The 26,856-nt window shown below is 38.3% G+C and overlaps 1 protein-coding gene across 2 annotated transcripts in view; it reads left to right on the top strand.

Moving 5' to 3' along the window:
• Positions 1-732: 732 nt before the first annotated feature.
• DARS1 (aspartyl-tRNA synthetase 1) overlaps positions 733-26,856 on the top strand; it is a 43,124-nt gene continuing 17,000 nt past the window's right edge. Inside the window, exons 1-7 of one of the 2 annotated variants that reach the window (XM_065671295.1) lie at positions 733-807; positions 2,241-2,298; positions 8,302-8,394; positions 13,325-13,427; positions 23,216-23,318; positions 24,506-24,586; positions 25,113-25,172. In XM_065671295.1, the coding sequence (XP_065527367.1) occupies positions 2,274-2,298; positions 8,302-8,394; positions 13,325-13,427; positions 23,216-23,318; positions 24,506-24,586; positions 25,113-25,172 (465 nt within the window). In that variant the 5' untranslated portion in view covers positions 733-807; positions 2,241-2,273. Of the gene's footprint in view, positions 808-848; positions 1,051-2,240; positions 2,299-8,301; positions 8,395-13,324; positions 13,428-23,215; positions 23,319-24,505; positions 24,587-25,112; positions 25,173-26,856 lie in introns of those variants that run through there. The other variant, XM_065671294.1, reaches the window with a different exon arrangement.

The following is a 26,856-nucleotide window of genomic DNA, read 5'->3' on the forward strand; positions in this document are numbered from 1 at the left end:
GACAGGAAATTAAGAACCCTAATTGGTACCGCAAGAGGGATTAGTCAAATGTGACAATTCAAAACTGCTGTTTAAATCAGGACAGCTAACTCCTCATCCTGCACAAAATAAACAATTTGCAGTCATAGGACCCAACAGCTGCTTGCAACTTTGATTTCTGCCATTTGAATACTGGCACCTGCAGCAAGCCCAGACCTCAATACTGTAGCCTTGATTTAAACACCCAGCTGGAGGGAAACACCTGGATTTGCACTAACGTTCATTTTCTGCCGGCTACCAGCTCTGCTCTGGGTTTTAGCTAATAATAAACTCTGGAACTGGCAGCGGTACTGGAGACTAAACCGCTATCAGGCTGAGGACTGGCAAGCCAGATTCGCCAATAAAATAGAACAAAAGTGCACTCTGGTTCGGCGACCAAGCTATGCCGAGCACATTAGTTAGCCACCTCACGGTCCAGCACGCTACCTCGGGCCGTAACATGCCAGACTCCGACGCAGGGCTGGCGAGGACGGCACTGCCCAGTCTGAGCGCCGCGGCCCAAGGCCGGCACATCTCCGCTTTCCGCCTCAGCATTAGAGCAGCGCTGGAGCGGCTGAGCCCGTGAGGGCGGCCGTACTTCCGTGGGAAAGGCCGTTCCGAGCGCCGCCCGCCTTCACCGGAGAGGGGCGGGGCGGCAAGCAGCAGCCCTGCCCGCCGCAGGCACGTCACGGACACCTCCCGGCCCTGAAGCACCCCGCGCCGCGCCCAGCACCGCGGCCCCCGCCGCTCGCAGCACGCAAGCTGCCTGCCGCCGGGCACGGCCCCGAGGTGAAGTCTCAGCTCTCGCGATAGGCAGCGTTGCGCGGGGAAGGTCCGGCGCTCACACGCTGCTGCTTCCGCTCTCGCGAGAGTTGGGTGCGCAGAAGCGGCGTGGCGCACGGGGTTGCCGTGCCGTGCTTTGCTGTACTGTGTGGGGAAGTCCGTGCCGGCTGAAGCAGGATGCCAAGTGCCGCCGGTCGCGGCCAGGGCCAGGACCGCCGCCCGGAGAGCGACGAGTCGTCGTCGGCTGATGTGGGTCTCCGCAGGGAGGGGGCGGGCGCGGCGTCAAGGCTGTGCGCCCCGAGAGAGGGCAGGGGTAGGGTCCGGCCTTGCGTGGGGCTGAGGCCGGCGCGGAGGCAGCAGACAGCAGCGTCCCCTGCGGCGTGGGGAGGCCAGGCCTTGGGGTGCCTGGCCCTGCCCCAGGGCAGAGCTGCATTTTGCTTTTGCCCCCCTGTCCGCCTTCCCCTTCGCAGGGCCCAGCCAGTTAGTGATCTGCTGAAGTGTTCTGCCTCTCTCCGTCACACGGCGTTTGCAGAGTCTTGCTGGAATCTGGTCTCCGTGTGTGCTGGTGGAGAAGGCCCCGCCTGAGCTCTGAGAAGCAGCACAGCCCTGTCCCTGTGCCCTTCCCCCTAAGGGACTGTGCTGTTGCTCCATAGCAGGCTACTGCTGCATGGGCACCGGTGGCGCCTGTTGGCCTCGCAGGTGTTTCTGTCTTGCACTTGCATATCGCAGATCAGTGCTGAAAAAAACCCCAAGCATCAGTTCGTTTCGATTTTGCTTGCTGTTGAAAGGCCAAAAATGCATCAGCAGTAAGGAATTCTGAGTGAAGACGGCTTCTGTAAAATTATACATGGGCTGTAATTCAACAAAAGCAGAGCAGTGAAGACCGCCCAAAATGTTTAGAATTATCTTAGGTTCATATATTGAATAGAATAAAATAAATAAACTATAGTGCCTTTTGTTTTTGTTTTAACTGAGCGTGCTTAGTTGGAAAACAAAAATTGTGATCTTTTTGATGAAAATGCTGCATCTCTCCCCCACCTTGTGTCTTACCTAGCAGATTTTGTTAGCAGTCAGTTAAACATGCTTTGCCTGTCATAATGGTGTGATCTGCTGGATTTCTTAGTGTGCCTGGGTATGGGAAGGGAATACTTGGCAATGGAACTACTTCTGTAGGACTTGAATGTTTTTTCAGAGGGTAGGCTCTATATAGGAGTATTCACACTAACTTCTGTGTAGCAAATCATGATTTTAATGTTTGCTGTTGTTGGAACTTTTTCTTTCTTATGTGGCACAATTCTGTTGTGTATCTCAGTCTAAAGCACAATTTCTTGACTATTGTTACGGCTAATTGTTTTGTATTGCCTCAGTTAACTTTGTAATGATTTTTTTCATCTTTTCGTGTATGCTTCTTTGATACATGTTTCTCACCTCCATTTTAGGATTATGCTAAGGAACGATATGGAGTGTCCTCAATGATACAATCTCAAGAGAAACCAGGTCAGTTAACAAACAAGAGAAGTATTTTAAAAAGGGGGGAAAGAGAGAAGGAAAGTTATATATTTGATATCTTCAGTACTTGTTTGAGAAATAATTTATCATACATTTTAATTCAAATCTTGATGGCATTTCCTTTCTTTGAATGCATTTGGCACATGTGAGGCTGTCTTTGGAGTGATGTGTCCAGTTTTGGGCTCTCTGGTGCCAGGAAAATGTGAACATCTTGGAACCAGTCCTGTGGAGAGCTACCAAATTGTTCAGGGGACTAGGGCACAGGATCTCTGAGGCGAGGCTGAGGGAACTGGGCTTATTCAGCCTGGAGAAGAGTAGGCTGTGGGGTGATCTTATTACTGTTTAAAGCTTCATAATGGAGGGTGTAGAGAAGACAAAGCCAGACTCTTTGAAGGTGTGTGGTAACTGGGCAAGAGGTGATGGGCACAGGTGGGAACACAGGAAATTCCAGTTACGTAGAAGGAAAAAAAGTTATGAGTGTGGTTGGATATTGAATCTGGGTGCAGAGACGTTACGGAATCTCAGTCTTTGCTATGCCTGGATCATGCCCTACACAGCTTGTCAGCTGTTGTCTCTGTCCATTACTGCAGGCTTGACTCTTCTTGCTTTAGATTATAACTATTTGTAATGTACTAAGTCAGAGATGTCATTTTTTTATTTTGTTTGGGGTAAATTCTGCTATGGCTTGCTGCAACAGTGCTCTGAGCTGGATACCTGTCTGCTTATGTCACCTTCATTAGTCCTGCATATGAGCACCTAACTATTCTATGATTCTATGATTATTCACACCACTATGAATTCAGGAAGTCTGTATTTTCTGCTGATGGGGAATTGGGATTCAGAAAGACTTGTTAGATAGAGAACAATCTCATCCCAGGAAATACTAATCTTCTTATTGTTCAGTGTATGAAATGGGCAAGGGAAGCTAATAGATTGGCTTCTTGTAACTTCTTCATAATGAAATGTAAAAAATGAGCATCATCTGTGATTGGGTGATTTTGTTTTTACCCTCTGAACTGTTGTTTTGGTTGGCCTTCCTTAGGAAAGGAATTGCAGAACGTAGGGAAGAAGAGGAGCCACAAAAGCTATCATAGGTGGAAACCAGCTGAAGGGGAACATTATGTCAAGAGTGTAACAGTACAAGAAGATCACTAGAGACTGTATTAACAGTCATTATTGAATAAAATACATATTAGCTATCAAAGAAAGGGAACTAAAGTTGAAATTGCAGTGTAAGTCAGCCAAACTGCTGGTGTCTGTGGTCTCCCTTATGAGTGGAGTCTTCTGCTGATCTGTGTCAACATACCAATAATGACAATTTCTTTAGCCAACCTAGCAAAGTGAAAGAGGCTGGCTGGGGGTGTGATGACTGCTGGAAGGGGCAGGAATACTGCCATCCATAGTTACATGTAACCACATAACAGTCCATAAATTGGTGTGCAGTTGCAACCTAGAAGGTATACTGTTAAGGGAAATTGGTAACTCCAAGTTGACATCTGACTGATTAACCTGCATTGCTGACTGCAGGCTGAAAAATTGTCCTATCGGATCTCTGTTCCCTGCACTGTTCTGTGACGGCATTTTGATCACCAGAGTTTTAGCAAGCTGTTACTCTGCCACTTTCACACCCTGTAGCAAACAACTGTGTGAGAGAACAAAGCTGGCAGATTGAGATGATAGATCAAATCCTAGTCTCATGGCGAAAGTGCCCCTCCAGTTGTCTCATAGTCAAGAGAAACACTCAAAAATACTGTGTAGAAAGAAAAGAGTATGTTGAGAAGGAAAGCTACAGGAAATGATACAAGAAGGGCAGAGTGCTGTGTTCAGATCTGTTGTCCCCTTGACACTTGATCCTTGTTTAAGAAAAAAAGTCTTAGCCAGTGTATGGGTAAGATTGAGTAGGTTTTTCATTAAAATACAATAAAATTTCATTTTCATTAAAATACAACTTAAAACACTCTTGCTATTCCATTTGTTAGAAGATTATTATCTAGAACACCAGAATTAGGCAACAACACCAAAATACTTCTAACAAAAATGTTCAGGATCAGGCTAGTCCCTTTCTTGATACTAATGCTCTCTTAGTTAAAGATTCAGTAGTTCCTGCCAGGGAGAACTCTTATCAAAGGGCTCATGGGAGGATGAAGTCATCACTCATCATTAGTAGTGTGTATGTACTTTTCCCCAAAGTATTCTGCTTGCATTGAGTGTCTTGGAGGAGCTACTGCCTGGGGCAGGAGGTTGCAGGGAAGCACAAATGTGAGTGTTCACACCTGTACTGTGTTTATTTTGTTTGTTTCTGAGGACTGTGGGTACATGCCATTTCTAAGTCAGAATAATGAATTGTGGTATGACACATGCAGCTCCACATACTGTCTGGTAACTGGAGCCAACAGACAATACCACACAGTCATGGGTAGGAGCTCAGTTGTACCTCAACAGCACTGTTGCTTTTAGGCTTGCTGTGGTAATTTCACTCTCCTGAGAACACTGTCAGGACATGGGATGTTGAAAAGCTTGGAGTGTTCAGATTATTCTCTCTTTCCATAGGTAGTCTTATTGTCCTTCCACCATACTCATAGATTCTTGTTCCTCTGCAAGCAAATTATAACCCTTCACATGTTCACAGAGTTATTGCATAGATGCTTCACCTTGCTCTACTGATCTCATGCACACTTGTGCCTTCATTCTTCACTTACTTCAGCCTTTCTTCTGCTGATATTGGCTGTGCTATGTGATGTTCTCACTTCCTGTTACATCATGTCTTTAAATCCTTCCTGCATGCTTGAGGATGATTGCTAGTAAAACTTCATTTGCCTTGCCCTTTTTCTCCCTTCAGTTCCATTACTTTCATCTCTACCTGGAAGCTGCTTTCATCTTATACTGCTTTTGGCTTTCAGGATTTTTTATTAAATTTATATTCTCTTTTTTGAATTTATCCAATATTGTAAGGATGCTGGCACTTCACAGAGACAGCAGAAATATTGATCATACTGTTCAAAACTCTGATGCAAGCTAAATGAACAAATTGGGGTTTGGGTCTGGGGGTGGAAAAGTGATTGTCTTGTATAACCCACACAGCTTTTTGGGGTTTTAGCCTCTTCTCTCATGTTTAGAAGAGGTTAGAGTTCTGAAAGTTAAGGATATTTAGATTGTTGAATGGAGGAGATTGTGCTACACATGAAGGAAATAAAAAAATAAAGTTTCCTCATAAACATGATTCAAGCTGGCAATGAAGGTGAGGTAGCATGAATGTTGAATTGGGGCTGGAAGTGTAATTTCAGACTTAAGAGTGTTTTGTTTGAACTTTGTTTAAAGTCTTTGTTCCCTTCATGGCAACTATAGCATGGTTTAAACATCTATTTTTGCATTATTTAGTTGTCTGTGTTTATGTGGCAAGAAAATGTAAGTATAGCTTGCATTTGTGAAAGAACATGTAGGTGACAGGCTGAAGAGTATGCTTTTAATAGGACCTTAAAAGTGAGAGCAAGAAGCTCTCACTTCTTCATGGAAGAAATTTTTTTTGTGGGAGAAATTAACTGAAAGGAGTTCAAGTGAATTGATATATGAGAATAAGGAAGGAAGATTTGAGCTACAGCATGTTGGTTGGACAATAGAAAAATGAATGACAAATAATTGCTTACCCTAAGAAATGCAGACATTATCATGAACTACTGGCATTTTAGAGATGAGAGGAAAGAGTGCGAAGTGTTGAAGGAGGGAAACAAGTGACAATAGTTGCTACATCTGGCTGTTTTCAGTGATGCCCAGTGGCAAGACCAGAGATGGGTACAAACGGAAACAGAGAAAGTTCTCTCTGAACATGGAATCATGAGGGAACATCTTTTACTATGAGGGTGACCAAGCACTGGCATAGGTTGCCCAGGGTAATTGTGGAGTCTCCCTTCATGAAGATATTAAAAAAACATCAGAATTGGACAAATGGCTCTAGGTGGCCCTGCTTGAGTAGGGGGTTGGACCAGGTGATCTCCAGAGGCCCCTCCCAACCTCTGCCATGCTGTGATTCTGCAATCTGCTTTTGGAAAAAGTGGTTTTATGATGTCTCTTTTGATACTGTTTTATTACCTGTATTATGAAAGATGAAATAGTTTCTAATTATTCATACCAGATAAAATTTTCTGTGTTAAAGGTGTCTTGTTTAGTCTTAATGAAATATGAACCATTATGTATACAAAAGACTTAAAAAAATATTTATCTAATGCAGATGGTTTCTGAAACATGAAGGATCCGTAAAAAAAGTAGCACTTCATTCTGTCTTTATGCTTGTGCCTGGAAAATGTTTCTAACAATATAGTTTTAAGTTGACTGAGGTAATTTTAACTGAATATCAAACTCTTAGATATACTAAAGTGTATGGGTTGTACTGGTTGCATGTTTCCTATAGAACTGTGCTGTTAAAGTTTAAATGTCAGAAGTTGCTGGCAAGTGATAACATATTTATTCCCTTTTCTCTCTTTCCCAGTGCAGTGGTGCATGTGCACACACACATGATTAATATATTTGAATCAATTTTTTCTCTGTGCACTTCCATTCTATTCATGTTTTGATGTTTGCCTGTGAAGAAGAAACTGCACTGCTCTGAGCATAAGTTAATAAACATTTTCAACCCCCTAAAATTTCTAGTGCAGAATAATAGGCTTGGAGGGCAAGCTGTGACTGGTATTCAGAGATAGAGGGAAGGAGTCCAGAACAGCAGATGGTAACCTAGGGTAGGCAAACTTTGGAAAAGTTCTGGCAGGAAAAGTCTAGAGTGGAAGTGTCTTGGTAATTTTAATGTTATTTTGAAACAATGGAGAAGTCTGTGATAAAACGAGAGTGAATTTGCTTGTGTTACATATCATAGACTCATGGAATAATAGAATACCTCAAGTTGAAAGAGACCCATAAGGATCAATATCTCCCTTAGAAATTTTTCTTTTGTCTAATAAGTAATGTTTTTCCCACATGCGAACTGTAAATGAGTTAAGTGAAGCTGTTAGAAATATGCTGTGTATACCCTCTAACCCATTTGTAGATACTGTAAGAAATAAGTGTTTAAGACCATGCAAAACTACATTTGGCTGGAAAAAATACAATTAAACAAGTACTTCTCAAGGAATAGTGTCATGCAGCCAGCATATCGGTAGTTCATAACTGCTCTGATTTGTTTAAAAATATTTTCCTTCATAACTTATTTTTCCTTTGTTATCCAAAATCCAGCCTTTCCAGACCATGCATTCCCATTGTTGTTTAGGTTTCTTGGGTATATAAAATTTAAAGGGTTCTTTCTGGGTTGTACAATTATAGTAGTGCTTGATCAGGTTGTCAAAGAGATTCTCTCTGAAAATAAGTTTTACTGGGTTTACACAGTTATACTCTTGTTGCTCCAAAACATTATTGTTTTTATCAAAATAAATATTTTCTTTTTTAATTTACATTTATTTATGGTTTCTTTCTCTTCTAAACAGTACTTACTGTGATACTCACCTTTCTGCTTACTAGATACAGAGAATAGTCACGTCACCTCTGAGCCTTTGTTTTGCTGTTTTCAACATACCAATTTTCACATTGCACAGTGGAGTTGGGCAGGCACCACTTAGCTAGCAGAAGTTCTGATTAGTAACTGCAGGCAGTACAGTTGCAGTACAGGGAAATCCTATCAAAAATACTGTAGTCAGGCTGGGTTATTCCATCCGTGAACTACAGTCTTGCTTTTGTTTTAGTGCAGTTTGACCCTGCTGTATAAGTCACACCATAAACTAACCAATTTAAAACTACTTGATCAAGTACAGTACACTGAGAAAGGAAATACCATCTTGTGTGTTTTCAGTGTGTCTATTATCCTGTAGATACAAAAAATATTTTCAATTTAGTATGTATTTTAGCAACGATGGAAAATGTATTTGGAATTTAAAGTGAAAGATGTTTTGCTTAAAATTTATTTTAAATTATTTTTAAGATTGTGGTGGTGTTTGTTTTTCTGTAATTCAGATAGAGTTTTGATTCGAATAAAAGACTTGACGGTGGAGAAGGCTGATGAAGTGGTTTGGGTTCGTGGCAGAATTCATACAAGCAGAGCCAAAGGTGAGAAGCCTTCAGGCTTTTATTTCCTCATATTTTGGCTGAATGTTTATTTTGTTGTCGTGACCTGTTAGTTATGTCTTGCATACCAGAAAACTTTACCACCTGGTTACTCAGTGTTCACTTTGATTGGTTATTTTCTTTTTTTTCACCTCTCTTTTCCCAAGAGGGGAAAAGGAAATTTTGTTTTCAGCTGAGTGGAAGTAGGGTATTTTAGTAAAAGCGAATTTTAGTTTTATCATATTACTAGATAATGTGTAGGCAATTATAAAAGGAGTTTTAAAATATTATAGTCATTCTCCTTTGGGTATTAACAGTTGTGAGATAAAAACAGTCACAAACTTCTACTGTAAAATGTACTTTTATTATAAATGTATCAGTTGTCAGACAGGCCATATTTATCCTGCTGCATACGAGTATTTTCACTATACCTTTTTCTTTGACAGGAAGCAAAAATCTGTGTTAAAATTTCAGAATTTTTACTTACAGTTACCAGTATCCGGTTATACCTATTTGAACTTCAAATAAGAAACATAATCTTTACAAGACAAAGGGAACATCATGTTATACGTTCTGAGTGGTGTGGGCTGTCATACTTGGCTCTTTGACAGCCATATTTCTTCCCTGGAATCAGAAGTTCTCTCTGGAGATCAGTTTGCCATATGCAAACTTAAACAGGCTTTGGCCTTTTCAGTTAACATCAGATGCTGACAACTGTTGTACTAGTTTCAGTTACGTTTGGCAGTTCTGTAATGAAATATAAATACTTTGTCTTCCCGAGAGTTGAAAGAAAATAGCATAAAGAAATTTTCTTCACAAATGAAACTTTATGATAGTCTCAGAATTGAAAATAAAGCAAACTGGGGACAAGAATCCATTACAGAATATTGTCACAGATACCAGAGTAATTTTTGGTTTTGAGGCTTTATTAAAAAACAAAGAAGTCCCTCTTAATGTGTCTGTATTGCAGTCAGTTAAGGAACTACACGTAAATGTATACATATAATGCAAATTTTAGTTTGTATGAGAATCCTTACATTTAGGAAGTCTTCTGTGATTTCCTCAATAATTCTGTAGTGGGGTCTTATATGGTAGTGTCTCTTTGCTATTTATAGAAGCTGTCAACCCTAAAAGGTGTGAAAGCCTTGGTTATTACAACTTTAAGTTGTTCAGACAGGAGATACTCTCTAATTTTAATATTAACATCAATATATGAATAAGGGTATCCTTACGGCTTTTTCTTTTGTGGCTGTAGGAAGAATTCAGACTATTAACAGAATTTAGTATTATTAAACACAGGTGTTGTGTCTGTGCAGACCTTTAAAACAACGTAAAGCTCAGTAGTTGTTAATTACTCTCTCTGTATTGCATTTATATGCAGTACCTTGCATGATATATGCACTTCAGTCAGAGTAATATGTATGTAACATGGCAATATTAACTTACAAGAAGCTGGTTGTCATCCTTCACCTTTGACCTCAAGAAAGACTATGATTTTTCATTAAATAAGTGCTTAATTTCAAAACTCTTTCACACAGCCTGATGAATGGAAGCAAAGGAGTTGATTATGGGCATGAAGTGTTCTCAATTTATTGATTGTGTTTCTTGTTCCCTCTTGGTCTGACAACACAGAACGATTCTGACATTCAGGGAATGCCCTACCCTTGTTCACATAATCTTTGGGGGAAAGAGTCTTTCAAGAAAAGCAAATGTTTAAGAGTAAAAAGTAGCATTAGGCTTTTCCACACACATCATGGTGCTATTCCTACCATTATGGAAAAGTCTTGCAGGAAGCAGGAAAATCTTATGCAAAAATAGCTTTAGTTTTTCTCAGAAGCTTGAATTTGACTCCCAAGTAACCAAGATATCCTTTGTTTAATTCTGTCCAGTTCTGACCAATAAAGCAAAAACACTGAATTTGAACAACTGCAGCATCCAGCTGTCTCATACAGCAAGCCACTCATGAAATCTGATGGAAATTCACTGAAGGATTTGTAAAGAATGGGGTGTTGGGAATTTCTGTGGGTTGTACTGAAATTAAAGTGCTTGAGGCCCTGTGGTTTTTATCATAGACTGAATAAATGTTATTTCTGGCTTTATTTTAAAGCCAGCCTAAGCTACTGTTTGCTTTTATCATTGAAAAGCAGTTGGGAAATCAGCCTGGGTTCTGCCAGGCAGATGGCACTTGAGCAGTATGTTCGTCTGGAACTTGGTTCTGGTTTATGAATGCAGAGGTTTATAAAACATTGAAGTAGCATGTCTGAAATAAGAGTACCACCAAGACCAAATTTTATAATAAACCATATACCTTTTTCTCTTTGCTGGCAGATGTCTGTAACTAGCAATGTATGAATTTGTACGCCCAAACATTTTCTAATCTTTATACGAATTCCTTCCTTACATCTTTTTCTCTTAAAAGGTCTTGTGTCATTTGGTACTCACATGCAAGGAGGAAAATGGATTCCTTTTTGGTTTTATGTCTTTCTTTTGATGGGATTCTCTGTGTGGGTTTTTCTCTTATTTGTTCAGTGACTAAAAGTTCCTTGCATTAGACTGAGTCAGACATTTTTAAGCAAATTTCTTTTGAAGCTTTTCATCTTTTTGAGCAGTCTTGCGGCACAGTGTTGGTTTGTTTTATAGAAACTTAGAGTAGTTTACTGTTTAATGTGAGTAAATTTGGTCTTACACTTTTCACTTAAATGCCACATAAATATTCTGAAATACATGGGAGAACATCCCATAATCCCTCTTTATCCCTCTTTATTTATTATTTTCTTTTCACCTCCCTCACTCTGATGCTTCTTTTTTTCCATCTCTTGATCTAGAAAGGCATCTAATCATAAAGTAAATTTGATTATGGCTTGCCTTTTTGATACTTTATTTTGCATGCCTTTGGCTCTTTTGGGAAAAGTTCTGTTTCCTCCTATAATCTTTGTAAGTGATATTTTCACTACCTCTATCAGTGAATGTTTGATCATTTATCTTCTGTTTGATTAGAAATAGTTATGTTCTGCAAAACATCTTTTTTCTTCATGAAAACAACTACTGTTACTCATGACAAAAAGATTTGAATCCTTTTATTATGCAGATACTGATCAGACTTCTGGCTTTTGGGATTAAGCACAACTTCCAAACTTCTGCTTCTGATTATAGTATAACTATAGCAGGTCCCTCCATTTATTTCACTATCTTCTCCTTAAATATGTACTAATTGAATGACATTGTAGCTGCCTGCAGCTGCGTATTTTTTATTTGAACACCTAACACATCATTGCTGAAACTTGCATTTTGCTAAATTATTTGTGATGAAAATCATGGAGACAGATATTTTTTTTCTAGGAAATACTGTATCAAACTACATTGTAAGGAAGAAATACTGAGATGTCACTGATGTGAGATAAGACTAGCTTACCTGAAGAAACATAGTGTATTGTGTCCTATGGAAGAATTGTGTTTGATTTGTTGACTTGCCAGATCTGAAACACAGCCTGTGCTTTTCTAATTTAAATCTGTGGTTTAATGTTTGCCTGCAAGAAATACGTACATCCGTACCATATTAGCTTCTTTACTCAAATATTGTAGCCTCTGGATTGCAGAAATAGCTGTACTCTGTTTTCTGAAAATAAGGAATTAAGTTTTTTGCATTTCTGAAATCACAGTCACAGGAAAAGGTTAGTTATTTCCAATACTTACAATCTTGGTTTTTAATAATACTTTGTACTAGTTTTATATGTTTGTTTTTATTTCCATCAGATTGTTTGCCAAATGTTCTGCATTTTATCTTCTGATACTGTTTAAATTCTCTGTAGCTATGTGTCAGGAATGGTGATCTACATAATTACAAATGAAAACTGCAACTGGCTTTTCAGTTTCAGTGTTCAAGTTAGATACATGTTGATTTTAATGTTTGATAATCTAAGTCAATAACTGGGAAATAGCTGTTTATAACAAAGCTTCTGGCTTCTTCCTATTCTTACCATTTAATGGAAATGATATAATGTTAAGAGTCAGAACATGGAATTAAAATTACATTGATATATTTTATCAAATACTGGTACAACAATGAAGTGTTTGTTGTTGTTAATTTCTCTGTCTGAGGAAGAAGCATTTAAAATCACTATTTCCTTAAATCTATGTTAAAGAGTAAATGGTTATAGGAGATGTGAGGAGTAATATGAAGTGATTGTAACTGCGTCAGCTAAACAGATTAGAAAGAGGTTTGTTGGAAATACACATTTTTGAAGTCAACAAAGTGTAATATGTTCTTTGTAAATTACTATTAATTCATATTAACTTCTTTTTACCTAAGATGTTCATGAATAAATTGCTTTTACAAGAATTTTTAATTGGATCTTTTAGGTTCTTGTCATTCACCAGAATCAATACTCCTTTTGTTCCCTTCATTCTGAATGTGTGGTGTATTACAGAATGAACATTGTTGGTTTAATCTCTGTGGTGCAAAATCAGGCCTGTTTCTGTCAGAGGGACTTTGTAAAGTGAACTCTACAGCTTTAATTTTGGAAGATGAGAAAAAAATTCCCTTAAAATAATGTTGAGTTGAAGTAGTTGTGAGCAAAGCAAAAAGGAAAAGTATGGTTCATTGCAGTTGAAGATCAATAGATATTTTAAAAGTCATGTTTTCTAGTTTTTGTCTTGCCTAGATATTATTTTTCTTGGAAGGTTTATTTTTAGAAAATGTCCATTCACATGTTTATAGATTTAAGGCAGAATTATTTGATTTATATCAATATTTGGGGTGTGTGTGTACACACACTGACTAGTTTGATGTAGCTATTGGGTGGAGCAGTGATGAGGGGGATAGACAATTAAAATTTCAGCTTACTAGTAAGGTAGTAAAGCATTTTTTTCTCATTCACAAAGACCTCGAGTAACTTGTCCTTAATACACCTGTGTTGTTTTCCTTTGTATTCAGGGAAGCAGTGTTTCTTAGTCCTGCGTCAGCAGCAGTTTAATATCCAGGCTCTTGTGGCTGTGGGACAGCATGCAAGCAAGCAGATGGTAAAGTTTGCTGCCAAGTAAGTAAGCAATTATATCCTGTTGTCAGAGTAAACAATGGTGGGAACCAGGACTCCCAGGGGTTGGGACCGTTTTCACACATTAACATCAATGCTTCGTTTGTTTTAAAATGTAGTTATTTAAATTGTCAGCTCTCTACTGCATTGAATACATTACACTGACAAAAGATAAAATAGAGAACAGGCTTGAAATTCATTCTGAACTGCTGAAGCAGCATTCTTTCACCATAGACAACGTACATTTACTTTCAAGCCAGCTAACAAAAAGTCTGGCGAACTGAGCTTAGTGGGACACTTCATTCTGTGCGTGGTGCTTGTGTATGTCCGCACATGTTCAGGGTTTTTCTTCTACAAGACGTGCAGTGTAGTAGTAAGTTTTATAGCTAGAACTGACATGGAGGAGTTCCATATTGCAAGTGGAAGAATGAAGAGTAGCTTCTATGCACTGAATTAATCTTACTTACACCTTATTTTTTGGCACTAGAATGTTTAAGGAGAGTTATAAGTTATTTATTTAAATATTGGGGGAGGGTAATAGGTAGGCTTGCCAGTTAAACAAGTTTTTGTTGCTGTAATTTAAATTCAGTTATTTGGTTTATTTTGCTCTTAAAGATAAAAAATTACCTTCCCCTAATGCTTGCTTCAAGATTGTGCTTTCAGGTTGTTCAGTACTGGATATGCTAGCATGATAAAGGTGTTCTTACAGTAGAGATTTTAATCATGTATGTCTGCTTGTTCACAAATAGAACTGTGGATCAGTTCGGTGCAATAATATGTTTAACATGTGGCACTTGAGTTGCTTCTGTGTAGTTCTTGGCATTACTCTCATGTCTGGGAAGGGAGCCCCCACTAATTAGCTGTAAAAGTGCTACAGCCTTCAACCTTCAATATGTCAGGGAGAGGGGGGATTCATTATAGTGCAGACTTCCAGAAGCCAAGTTAAAAAGGTTAGGATAATGCTTCTGCTGTTGAGGTTCAAGGCAATGGGAAAACAGAACCAGCAGTGTTTGTTGTTTGGCGATGCTTAGCATTGGCAGTGCCAGTGTGGAGCATGCTGTTTACAGGTGTTTGTGAGCCAGAGTGAAGTGTTTTGTTTCTTCATGAAATAGTTCTCTCCAGTGCTTAGAATCTTTGAAAAGAATTAAGTGTATAATCTACTTGTTCCCTAATTCTTCTCCCTCTAACCTACCAACAGTCTGCCTGTACTCTCTCAACAAAGTTGTGCTACCAAACAGTGAAACAACTATTACAGTTCTGATGCTCACTCTCCTGTTATCTAGTTCTCTCCAACATCTCTCTTTTTCAGTTTTCTTTGTAGTTCTTTCCTCTACAACTGAATTTCTTCATGAGTGGCAGAGCTCAGTGGTTAGGAGCTCATGAAAAGGAAGAGTTGTAAGAGTTGTAGGAGTTCCATGGAACTTGTAAGAGTTCCATGTTTGTTGTTTTGGGTTTTTTAATTTTTTTTTTTTTTTTTTATTTTTTGGGGTCTTTTTGTGTGTGTATAAACTTATCTTTTTTTACTTCATTTTCTGTTAGGTTAGTGATTAAAAGTAGGTCATGGAGGTCCAGAGCTAACAAGGAGTGGTAAATGGTGGAGAAGGGTATCTGGAAAGAGGGCAAAGCTCCCTTCTCTTCTGGTGCAGTGGGCTGTTAAATCAGATGGAACGTCATCCTTTGGTTCTTTCGAATTCCCTGTCATCTCCCCGCTTTTCTTGACAGACCTGAGTAGGCAGACTCATGTTTGTGCTGTATTTTGACTTTTCATTCTGCTCCTTTTTGTGACAGCATTTGCTAGTTAAATCCTGATACTTCAGCCTCTCTAATTTATAGCATGCATGTTTTATATTTGTGCTTTTGAAAGGCTTATATGTTTATCATCACATTCATTGAATGATAGATCATTCTCTGCTACAGCCCTCTGGGTTTTGTTTTGGGGGTTTGCTTTTGTTTTGACACCATTAGTGCAATCATTTATTATGATTCCTTCCCACCAACAAACGTATTTCATTAATATCCTGCCATGCTCGTGTTTTAACTTCTACAATTTTGTCTGATGGCCTTGTGTCCTTCAGATGCTGATGCTGTTCCCTGACCTGTGCACTTGTGGTCTCTGTGCCAGTAACACCTGAAGCACAGCAACAGTACATGCTTTGTCTTCAGGCACTTTCCTGCTAGTTTTCACCTGCTGTAGAATAAAGCCATTGTTAGTAGTAGGTGAGACTGGTCTTAGATGTCTAAAAATAACTGTACTGTTTCTCCACCTTTCTCAGTGTCTTTTTTTCATCCTCTCCTTTTGTTTCCTAGACATTAAATGAGGAGACATACATTTATTGATGAAAACATTTAACTTAAAAACCTTACATTTCATTAAATTTTTTTAACCAAACTTTTTCACTAGTAGTCCTTAAATTTTATTTTTCATGTGCTACTTTATAATATTTTGATACTGGGTCCAAAATGTTCTTTAAAATACTTTGTGAAATTCTGGTTATTGAATTTTTAATGAGAACTGATTAAATAATGAGCATTTTTTCTACAAACTTTCATAAATAATAAACAAACCAGTTCCTCTTTTAGATATTGGCACATGGAAACCAAGAACTTTCATAACCTTCTGTGGTCTAGCAACATTCTTATACTAATTATCTCCATTGTCATAAGAATGTGAGTTCTTTTTTGTAAAACATTCTTAACACTGGTTTAACTCAGTTTTAGAAAGAAATTTCTGTGAGTTAATCTATGAAAATTTTCTAGTTGAACTTTTAGAACATGCATAGTCAATAACATAGAGCCACTGGAGATACTGGATTGGCAGTTATGGAGTCTTTCATCAGAAAAAAAACCCCAGCCTAGTCCTGCAATGGATGCTGTATAAGAGAAAGAGTTGTCTCTGTCAGCCAGTAGAGGTGACAAGTGATGTAATTAGTAATTTATCAACTTGTTTTTTTCTGCAATGTATTGGTGTGGTTGGGTTTACTTTTCTTTACCTTTCTTTTTTTTAGATCAGCATTAAGCATCTTCCTTTATCCCCCCATAGCCATGTCATATGATTTAGCAGTTGGGAGAGGTGTTTAACAGATTCTAATTTAGCTGCCCAAACATTGTGCCCTCACTCAGGAAGTAACTTGATGGCTCTTTATAGAGGCTAGAGAATGGAAGTTCAGAAGAGAGATTAAAAAGCAGGGGCAGGGGGGGAGAGGAAAGATGGGTAAGCATTTATGAAAATACTTCACAGTGTAGAAAAATACACGTAAGTTCGTCAGCTAGATAAATTCGTAATACTAGGAAAACTGCTGCATGTTGCAGAAATATTTTCTTTATCCATTTCTGTTTAACTTTTATATCAGTGATCTGGAAGAAAATGTTAAATCGCAGTTGTTAAAGTTTGCTGGCAACACAGAAATTGGAATGGTAAAGTAGGGGCTAAAGAGTATATAGTAACCAGGGTTTATTTAGAATAATTGCTCTGTTGCTCCTCAGTGTGCATTTTGTATCTTTGTGATCATTAGTTCAGATTCTATGTATGTTCAGGATTAATATGTAGGAAAGTAAGTGATGAGAAATGTAAGATAGCTGACTTAACAGGAGTTCACATAGTTCTCTCACCTACTGTACTAGGAGATTTGAGTTTTGAAAAAGAGGACTAAAATGCCATTAATGCAATATATGCCAGTTATGAGACTTATTTCTGAAATATTTTGGCCTCTTTTGTTATCTTGTATTGGAATATATGTCAAATTGGAAAAGGTTGATAGTGAAGCTGCAAGATGAAATGATATGCAGTTAGGCAGATCTGCCTTCCTGTGAGACTAAAGAAAACTCCCTATTCTATTGAAGGGATTTTAGTGATGCAAATTCCAGTCTGATGGTATCTATGCAAGAAGATTTTCTGCCCATGGAAGGTTCTTTACATTGCAGATACAAAGGTATGACAAGATGCAGTGAACAGATGGTGAAGCTAGGTACGGAAAGGGAAATAAAGTGCCTTTTTTTTATTTTCCCTCAATACAAATGATTAAAAATGTGTAGTGAATTTTACTACTTAAGATCTTTAAAAGAAGATAGGTTTTACAGTTGCTCTTAACTGAGTTGAGTATAAAGTGTTTATACTTTCAATTATTTACAAAGTGAACTAATTTTTCCAAAGTAAACTCCATTACCGTCAACTTTCACTGATATTCAGATAAAGAATAATTGATTATTGTTTTATGACAGTTGTTTTATTATTTTTAGGTTTAATAATGTATAAATATAATAATTTATGTAATCTGTTTACAGAAACACACTGTTAAAGAACAAAACAAAATTTCTGAACAAGTATAGATGCTTCCACAAAGTAAAACATTTTCTATGTAGAGTCTATATATAAACAAGTTTCTTTCAGTTCTTCAGACTTTTGATCAAGAAAATGTGTATTGTGATTCATTTAGGGAGGCCCACATGGGGTTCAGCTTGCAACATGAAGCTGTTGATGAAAGATGTTGTCATACAGACTACAATAATGCAATCCTGTGGTTAAAAGAGAAAGTCTTGGCTAATAGACCAGCAGATAATTAAGAGGGACATAAGGCATCTAGTGGACATTTTAGTAACTATAGTCTTGATTTTTTGAAAGAAACATTACATTTAAAGAAGCAGTTTGCTATACAGAGGAATCTTTTAGCATTGGACTTTATTACTAAAATAGCTTTGTTAAGGATTATAAAATGTAAACATCTCATCTGTCTTAATGCATCATGCATGTAATTTAGTTGCTAGTCCTTTGTAATATTAATTACAGTTAGAAATATTGTTGTCTTGAATGGAAATGGTGATAGCATTGGCATGCTTTTCTGCTACTTGTTCACTTTTTGTTTGTTTGGGGATTTTTATTAGCCAGGGGATTTTCATCAAAAAATCACCTAGATTACTTAGTCTGCTGCTGCGGAGAACAGTTTGCTATAGTTACTAGCATTAAATTAAAGCATCTTGTTTCTTCTTGTAACTTGAACTGAAATTACCATTTCAGTATAATTCTTGGAATTCCCTGTTGGGATCAAAGCAGCACCTTCTAGGTTTTCGTAGTTTACGTATGATGCACGAGCTTTTACTTCCATACCAGATTAAATATGTAGTCTGAAGAGGAAAGACATATTTTCTAATTAGCAAGTGAAAGTCCAGAGTAGATGATGAATATTTGTAAAAACAAAGATGCCCATGTGCAGTAGAAAACTTGGTAGTGCTTTTATGTGCCCATGCTGTATGCATACATGGATACAGGGATCTACATAGGTAGGAACTGAGTTGAAATACGTCTTAAAATTATGTCAAATTTAATGACTGTGAGTTGTTACACTTTTGAAGTGTGCTCCAGATGAAGATGCATACTGTTTTAAGGGCAGCTCCAGTTTAGAGACAGAAAAAGCACATTTAATCACAAATGAAAAGTTTAAGGTTCTGCTATGCAAATTTGCAATATCACAGTTACAATTATGTGAAAGTCAGTTTCTGCCTGTATTTTTAAACCAGTACCATTTTACATATATTTAATTCCATCTGTGTTCTGATCGAAGCTCTGTAATGATTTTACAATTCTTAGTCATGGGATTGGTAATCTGATGATGAATCCATCATACAACATAATGTAACTATTATTTTCTTGATGCAGAGAATTTGCTTCAGTAAGTTTAAAACTTTTTATTTGCTATTACTAGTGAGAGGGTTTTTATTCAGCAGATTAGAAACTTTTCAGTGAAGACACTGCTATTCATGTCATTAGTAGTCTTTTCTGGGCATTTGCCAAAATGCCAACATGAAAAAGGAGGTGGGGAAAATAGAGGAGAACTGTTTAGGGGAAAAAAGTTAGCATAAGAGTAAAGCTTTAATTCTTTTAAACATCACCACAAGGCCACAAGGATGATCAAGGGTCTGAAGCATCTCTTACGAGGAGAGATTGCGGGAGCTGGGCCTGTTTAGTCTGGAGAAGAGAAAACTGAGAGGGGATCTCATGAATGCATGTAAATACCTCAGAGGCGGGTGCCAGGAGGATGGTGCCAGACTCTACAGTGTTGCCTAGCAACAGGATGAGGAGCAATGGCCATAAACTAAAACACAAGAAGTTTCACCTCAACATGAGGAAGAACTTTTTGTTGAGGGTGGCAGAGCACTGGAATCGGCTGCCCAGGGAGGTTGTAGTCTCCCTCTCTGGAGACATTCAATGATATATTCACTGTGCATTTCTTATCATCATGTTCTCTTGCCTCCAAAGCATTGTGTTGCTGCCTTGGTCGTTTTAAGGAAGTTTTAATAATCATTTGCAATAGAGTGTACTTCTAAGCACTGAGTGCCATTTCTCCTTGTCTTTTTTGAATTTATTGCCTCTGCTTAAATAATGGAGATGAATAGAAGTTCACCCTTAACTAAATGAATTCTGATTTAAAGCTTACTGTCAACTTGTGCTTTGTACAAATTCAGTCATTTGTTCATTATGAACAAATATATTCTATATATATTATGAATTCATTATGAACATGAAAAACAACAAGGTGTTTGGTGACAGCCAGCATGGCTTCACTAAGGGGAAATCCTGCCTGACCAATTTGGTGGCCTTCTATGATGGGGCTACAGAATTGATGGATAAGGGTAAAGCAGTTGATGTCATCTACCTGGACTTGTGCAAAGCATTTGACACTGTCCCACACCACATCCTTCTCTCTAAATTGGAGAGATATCAATTTGATGGATGGACCACTCGGTGGATAAAGAACTGGCTGGATGGCCGCACACAAAGAGTTGTGGTCAATGGCTCGATGTCCGGCTGGAGACTAGTAACGAGTGGGGTCCTTCAGGGATCGGTGTTGGGACCGGTCTTGTTTAACATCTTCGTCGCTGACATGGACAGTGGGATTGAGTGTGCCCTCAGCAAGTTTGCCGATGACACCAAGCTGTGTGGTCCGGTTGATACACTGGAGGGAAGGGATGCCATCCAGAGGGACCTTGACACGCTTGTGAGGTGGGCTGAGGCCAACCTTATGAAGTTCAACCACGACAAGTGCAAGGTCCTACACCTGGGTCGGAGCAATCCCAGGCACAGCTACAGACTGGGCAAAGAAGCAATTCAGAGCGGCCCTGCAGAAAAGGACTTGGGGGTGTTGGTCGATGAGAAAATGAACATGAGCCGGAAGTGTGCACTCGCAGCCCAGAAAGCCAACCGTATCCTGGGCTGTATCAAAAGGAGTGTGACAAGCAGGTCGAAGGAGGTGATCCTGCCCCTCTACTCTGCTCTTGTGAGACCTCACCTGGAGTACTGTGTGCAGTTCTGGTGTCCTCAACATAAAAAGGACATGGAACTGTTGGAACAAGTCCAGAGGAGGGCCACGAGGATGATCAGGGGACTGGAGCACCTCCCGTATGAAGATAGGCTGAGGAAGTTGGGGGTGTTCAGCCTGGAGAAGAGAAGGCTGCGTGGAGACCTCACAGCAGCCTTCCAGTATCTGAAGGGGGCCTATAGGGATGCTGGGGAGGGACTTTTCATTAGGGACTGTAGTGACAGGACAAGGGGTAATGGGTTAAAACTTAAACAGGGGAAGTTTAAATTGGATATAAGGAGGAAATTCTTTCCTGTTAGGGTGGTGAGACACTGGAATCGGTTGCCCAGGGAGGTTGTGAGTGCTCTATCCCTGGCAGTGTTCAAGGCCAGGTTGGATGAAGCCTTGTGTGGGATGGTTTAGTGTGAGGTGTCCCTGTCCATGCAGGGGGGTTGGAACTAGATGATCTTGAGGTCCTTTCCAACCCTAACTATTCTATGATTCTGTGATTATACTGGTCTGAGCAACTGGAGCTCTTTTAAAATGTAAATGTACCCAAAAAACATACTGTTGACAAATTTTATACAGTATGTGGAATTATCTAATGGTTAAGCAGTTCAAGCATGTAAAGCAGCATTGTCTATAACTTTCAGAGCAGCTACCCATCAGTTATATCAACTGAAACTTATCACCGTCAAATAGTGTAATCAACTAAAATGCTCAAATTTGTCTTTTGAAAGTTATTTGTAATTTACTTAATAATGACACTGTTAGGTTTTGAGAATTTTGATGCTCGAATTTTCCTGTTACTTTAATATAATCAGATTTTTAAAAACTTTGAGCATTTAAATTCAAAACTTATGTTGAATAACTTAAATCTGAGCTCAGCTTTATAACATCAAAATGTTTGTCCCAGGTTAGACCAAAGATCTATGTAAATTTTCTTAGGGCTTATATGGATGCTTCTGGAATACTAGAAAGTCAGGCAAGTAAGCAGTTATAGTTCTCAGCTCCTTCTGGGTCACACCACTCAAGCTTTATCAGAGAAGAAAGCTTAAATTTCCTTCATCAACTAAAAGGATAAGCTTTATTGTTTACCCAGGTAAATCCTACTTTAAAAATATGAGAGGATGACTAGCTCAAACATAGATATTTCTAAACAGAAACTTTTCAGTCCTAGAAAGTTTCTCATGTGGTTTTACTGTAGCTGTACGTACAAAAGGACTGTAGGGCTAGAATACAGAGATATTGTTCCCAGCTCTTAGAGTGGCTTACTCCAGGTGGTGCTAGACAAACCGGTGCAGATACAAGTGGATTGTAGTTGCCGTCAGCAGTAGCTTGTACCTGGTTGTATTCTGTCCTTACCTCCTTTAACTGGGAGTTACTGTCCCTCAGTAACACCTGCTGTGCATATAAATCTTTAATTTCACCACCCTCCAACTTAGCTGTGGGTTGTTTTTTTCAGGGGCATGGAGAAGGGTTTAACTGAAAATAAAAATACAGCCTTGTAAACTTGAAGATTGTTAATTGCTCTTTGCTTTACAAGATCAGTAGTGTCCAATGATGCTCTGGCTTGCCTCTTACTGTTTGCAGTTAAATTGTGGTTCTGCTACTGTCCTGCTTTCTAAGGGCTTATGTGGTCAAGTGACATACATAAAGTGCTTTCCAGTCTTCTCAAGAAGGCCAGAGAAGTGAAAGATGAAGTTAATGGTAATGGTTATTTTTCATAAAAAGGAAAGAAATACTTTCTAATATTTGGCCTTTTGTAAGCAAGGTAGCAAAGAGACAGTGAAAATGTATTTCCAGTGGGGTGAGATTATCTGTAGAAAATCCCTGGTTTCAAGTCCAGTACCTTAAAATACCTAAATAAAAGCTGCTTATCCAAATTGCTTTCTCGCCTACGACTCTTGAGACGTTTGTTATTGTTTGCTTATAGCACACTAACTTTATATCATATTTTTGGAAGGCATTAAACAAGTAGTATAGTGTTTTAATGTACTATTAGTGACTGTTAGCAGAGAGTAATTAAGATGTCCCCTGAAGTGAGAGAAATGACTTACAAGCATCTTGCATCTTTCAGTAACAAGCCGTGTATTTTAAACAAGCTCAGAGTTCCTTTCAGTTTGTTGCTCTGCTGGCTAAGACATGTCTTTCAGATAATTACATCAGCTGACACATAGAAGAATGTATGTGGCCTAGAAGAGCTGTGCAACTTGTCAGTTTATGTATATACACGCAAAAACTGAAACTGAGCGAGCACTAAGCTTAATCATAATTCTTTCACTCCCAAGTTTTTTATCTTAGTTTGAATTTATCATGGCTGGGAGTATTTTAGCAAACTCCGTAATTACTCAGTTATTATATATATAGTAAGTAACTTTTCCTAAATCCTTGATTCTGTTTTGCTGTTCCAGCAGTCCAGACGGTACATGAACTCAGTACCGAGTCTGGTGCAATGTGCAGTGAAATTTAGTAAGCCTCCTATCCTATCTTTATTGACAGCATCAACAAAGAGAGCATTGTGGATGTAGAAGGCGTTGTGAGGAAAGCACATCAGAAAATTGGAGGTTGTACTCAGCAAGATGTTGAGCTTCACGTTCAAAGGGTAAATTTTGAGCAAGTGGGGCACTGGTTAATTATTTGAAAAATCATCTGTCTAGGTTGTCAGTCTGCAGTCCCATACCAGAGAAACAAAACAGCTTTAAACTACAAATTCAAGTATATCATATATAAACAGGAAACATTTCTGGGTTTAAGAGGTTTGACTGTTAGAATTTTCTATTTTTATCTGCCATCTGAATTACATGAAAAAGTAAAAAAAAGTATCTCACTGGAACAATTTGGGTAAGAATGCTTGTAATTCTGGATTTTTATTCATAACTGCAAGAGATACTGTAATAAAAAGGCTGATTCTTTTTAAATGCAAGTCAGAAGTTTCTTCTTTATTAGCAAGTTTCAATCTTCCCCTTAATACAATAGAATGGAATACATATCTCAACAAAAGTAGAGCCCTGGCTTAATAGTATGGAAGCTCTGAAATTCCTGTAGCTTGTGTTGTAGGGCTGGAGGAAGTGCAACTTTATAATTTGTTTAAATGGAAAGCGTATTTAAACCTTTATGGAATATCCTTTCCTTGTAAAGGTTTTCAACCAAACTGTATGCCTAAAATACAGCTGAAACAGTCACCTTAAGAGTTGAGTACAACGGTTATTATAGTTACAGCAGTAAGGTAAATTTTAGGTAACAGTGTTGGGGAAAATCTGCAGATTTTGAAGAAACATGTTGTAATATATGTGCAGATTATCATATGCTTGATTTTTCTGAAAAAGTATCAAATTCACTGCAATGTGACTACACTGTAGGGCAAGGTGGTTTTCATTCTCTGATTGTATTTTAGGTATCTCATGAGCTTTCAGTATGAAATGGCTCTTTCAGATATCTTTCAGATGATCTTGCTGGAATCAGAACCTGAAACTCTGTGAGATCTAATAGTTTCAGACCTGGCATTCATGCCCATAGGCTTGTCTCTCAGGCAGCGTGTAATTGCTCAACTCAGTGCTTCCCAGAAGAAAAAAAATTATTTTTAATCTTTCAACAGGAAAACAACTAAGCACTTCCAGTATTGTCATGAGAATGCACCCATGTATCTCAAGTATTTGAATAAAATCACTGTGTTGCAGTTAACAGCCTATGCAAACACTGTTTCAAGTCTGTGCCAGAAATATTCTTCTGGAAATCACACCTCCTTTTGAGCTGATTCTTATGCTATTTCTGTTCCTGTCTCAATTTCAGATCTATGTGATCAGTTTAGCTGAACCCCGACTGCCCTTACAGCTGGATGATGCTGTTCGGCCAGAAGTGGAAGGAGAGGAGGTGAAACTTTGTATCCTCAGATGCTTTTTATTGTCTTTGTAATTAAACAACATCATGAAATCCAGGCAACTTCCTTAATGCAGGGATTTGGGCGTTTTGTAAGGCTTGCATTTTAATTCCTTTTTATTACACAGAACTGGGTTAGAAGTCTCTATAGCCTTGTTACCTACTGAACTGCAGAAGGTCAAAACCAGAGGGTTTGTAGTCTTCTGTGTGTGTCTTCTAGACTGACCACACACGCACAGAACTCATAGCTGGGTTCTGCCTGTGACCTCTGGGAGAAGTTAGACCTTAAGTTTTGCTGCCAGTTTCTAGAATGATCTAGAAATTCTACTAAACTTAGAAGTAGCCCTTGTTTTTAGCCAAAGGATGTTTTTCCATGTATTTCGTTTTGTTGTTCTTGATTTTGCTTTTGGGTTTGGGATTTTGATTTGGGTTGTTTTGTTTGGGGTTTTTTTTTTTTTTTGGTTGGTTGAGGTTTTTTAAGGTGTGTGTATTCATTATGTATTTTTGCACAACTGTTCAGGATGGAAGAGCTACTGTAAACCAGGATACAAGACTGGACAACAGAGTCATTGATCTGAGGGTAAGAAACGTGCTGTGTTGCATGCTTGCCTGCAAGTGTTTATTCTTCGTGTTTCTAATCTGTGAAGCAGTGAAAGTCACGGATTTGATGGAAGTGTATTGTTGGCCAGAGGAAAAATAAACAGCCTATTTTTCTGTTTGTGAGTGACATTGTGAAAACACAGGGTTTTTTAATCCTAAATGTTCACCTTTTGTGACATTAATCAAAGAACACATATTAGTAGTTTAAAGGTGAACATTTAGGATTTGGCATGTGACCATGTACATCTGGGCTTTTATATTTACAAAAGTTAAGGGTGATTGAATAGGGACAATTTAGAAATGTTTCTTCTCAGATATACCTAAAAACTGTAGTAAGCTCAGTTTTGAAGCACAAGATGGAAGTTTTTAATTCAGTGTTTAATAGAGGTGCTGTAACACATCTCACAAGTGAAATTGTACCAGGCCGTGATACCAATCTCATTCTCTTTGTTTCTTCCTTATGTTTTGCTTTTTTCTTTTCTGAAACACCTTTCTTCATTCCGGTCATAGAGACAACACCGTTCTGTGAATTCATATACCTCCCAAATATTTACTCTTTCAGATCAGCAGCAAAAAACTATCTGCTGAATCACATACAGAACTTTTTTTTCTTGTTTTGAAATAGCAGCTAACATTAAGCATGTAAGTAATAAGCCATTCTTACTGACATGAGGCTTTCTTGTCTTTTCCTATATTTGGCTCTCCACAGTAAATTTTTTATTAACTTTTCATTGAATAAAGAACTTTGCTCATTTTTACAGTGTATATAGTACTGCATTCAAAGTTCTGCTAATGAACTCAGTGTATCAGTAGTAGTTCTCATTATTTCAGTCTATGAACCTGGGAAATAAAAGTAATTTATTTACTGGAAAATTTATTTATTTCAAAAAATTGACACTAAGATGCTTAAAGCATTTGAATGTCTGATCTCCATATTTCAGCAACTAAAACTACATGTGCAAATTGTTTTAACTGGACCAAAGTTGATTGCTTTTCACTTGACCTTATGTATAATACTGAGCAACTTCAATTTGTGATAACTTTGCAGGATACTCAGTATCTCATCATACTGGTCTCTTCATCTGTGTCTTAAATTAAGCCTTTGATGAAAAGAATTCTATATTAATGGTTGAAAGTGAAAATCATTTAAAGGATCAGCAGCTTATGGTAGTGGTAAGGCAGGGTATTAAATTGAAGGAAGAACTCAAGGATGATTGGAAGTAAAAGTTTTAGTTGAACTTCTGGTGATGAAGAAAAATACTCAACAGCACTCCAGAGAAACTTAAGAAAATCCATTAAATTAATGACATATAATAAACGGTAAAGAGCCATGAAACCCCAAAGAGAACCGAGAAATACTACAAAAGGAATGACAGTTAAAAATACTAGCTGAAAATAATGGCATGAAAGTATCCTTGGCTGTAATTAAGATGAGGGCACCTGCAGAGTAAAACCTAAGAAGGCATATAGTAATGGAAAAAGAAGGAAGACTGTAATACCATAATAAACACAAGAGATGGAACAAAAGGGGTGGGCTAAAATTGTTCTATCCCTGTACACTGTCAGTAGTCCAGTGTGACTCTCCCAGTACTTCTTACAGATCTCTGCTGGTAATAGAAGATTATTTAATCAGTATTCTGCCTGGAGGGTACAGCTGGTGAGCT

This window comes from Lathamus discolor, chromosome 3, assembly GCF_037157495.1.
Source record: "Lathamus discolor isolate bLatDis1 chromosome 3, bLatDis1.hap1, whole genome shotgun sequence".
Lineage (NCBI taxonomy): Eukaryota > Metazoa > Chordata > Aves > Psittaciformes > Psittacidae > Lathamus > Lathamus discolor.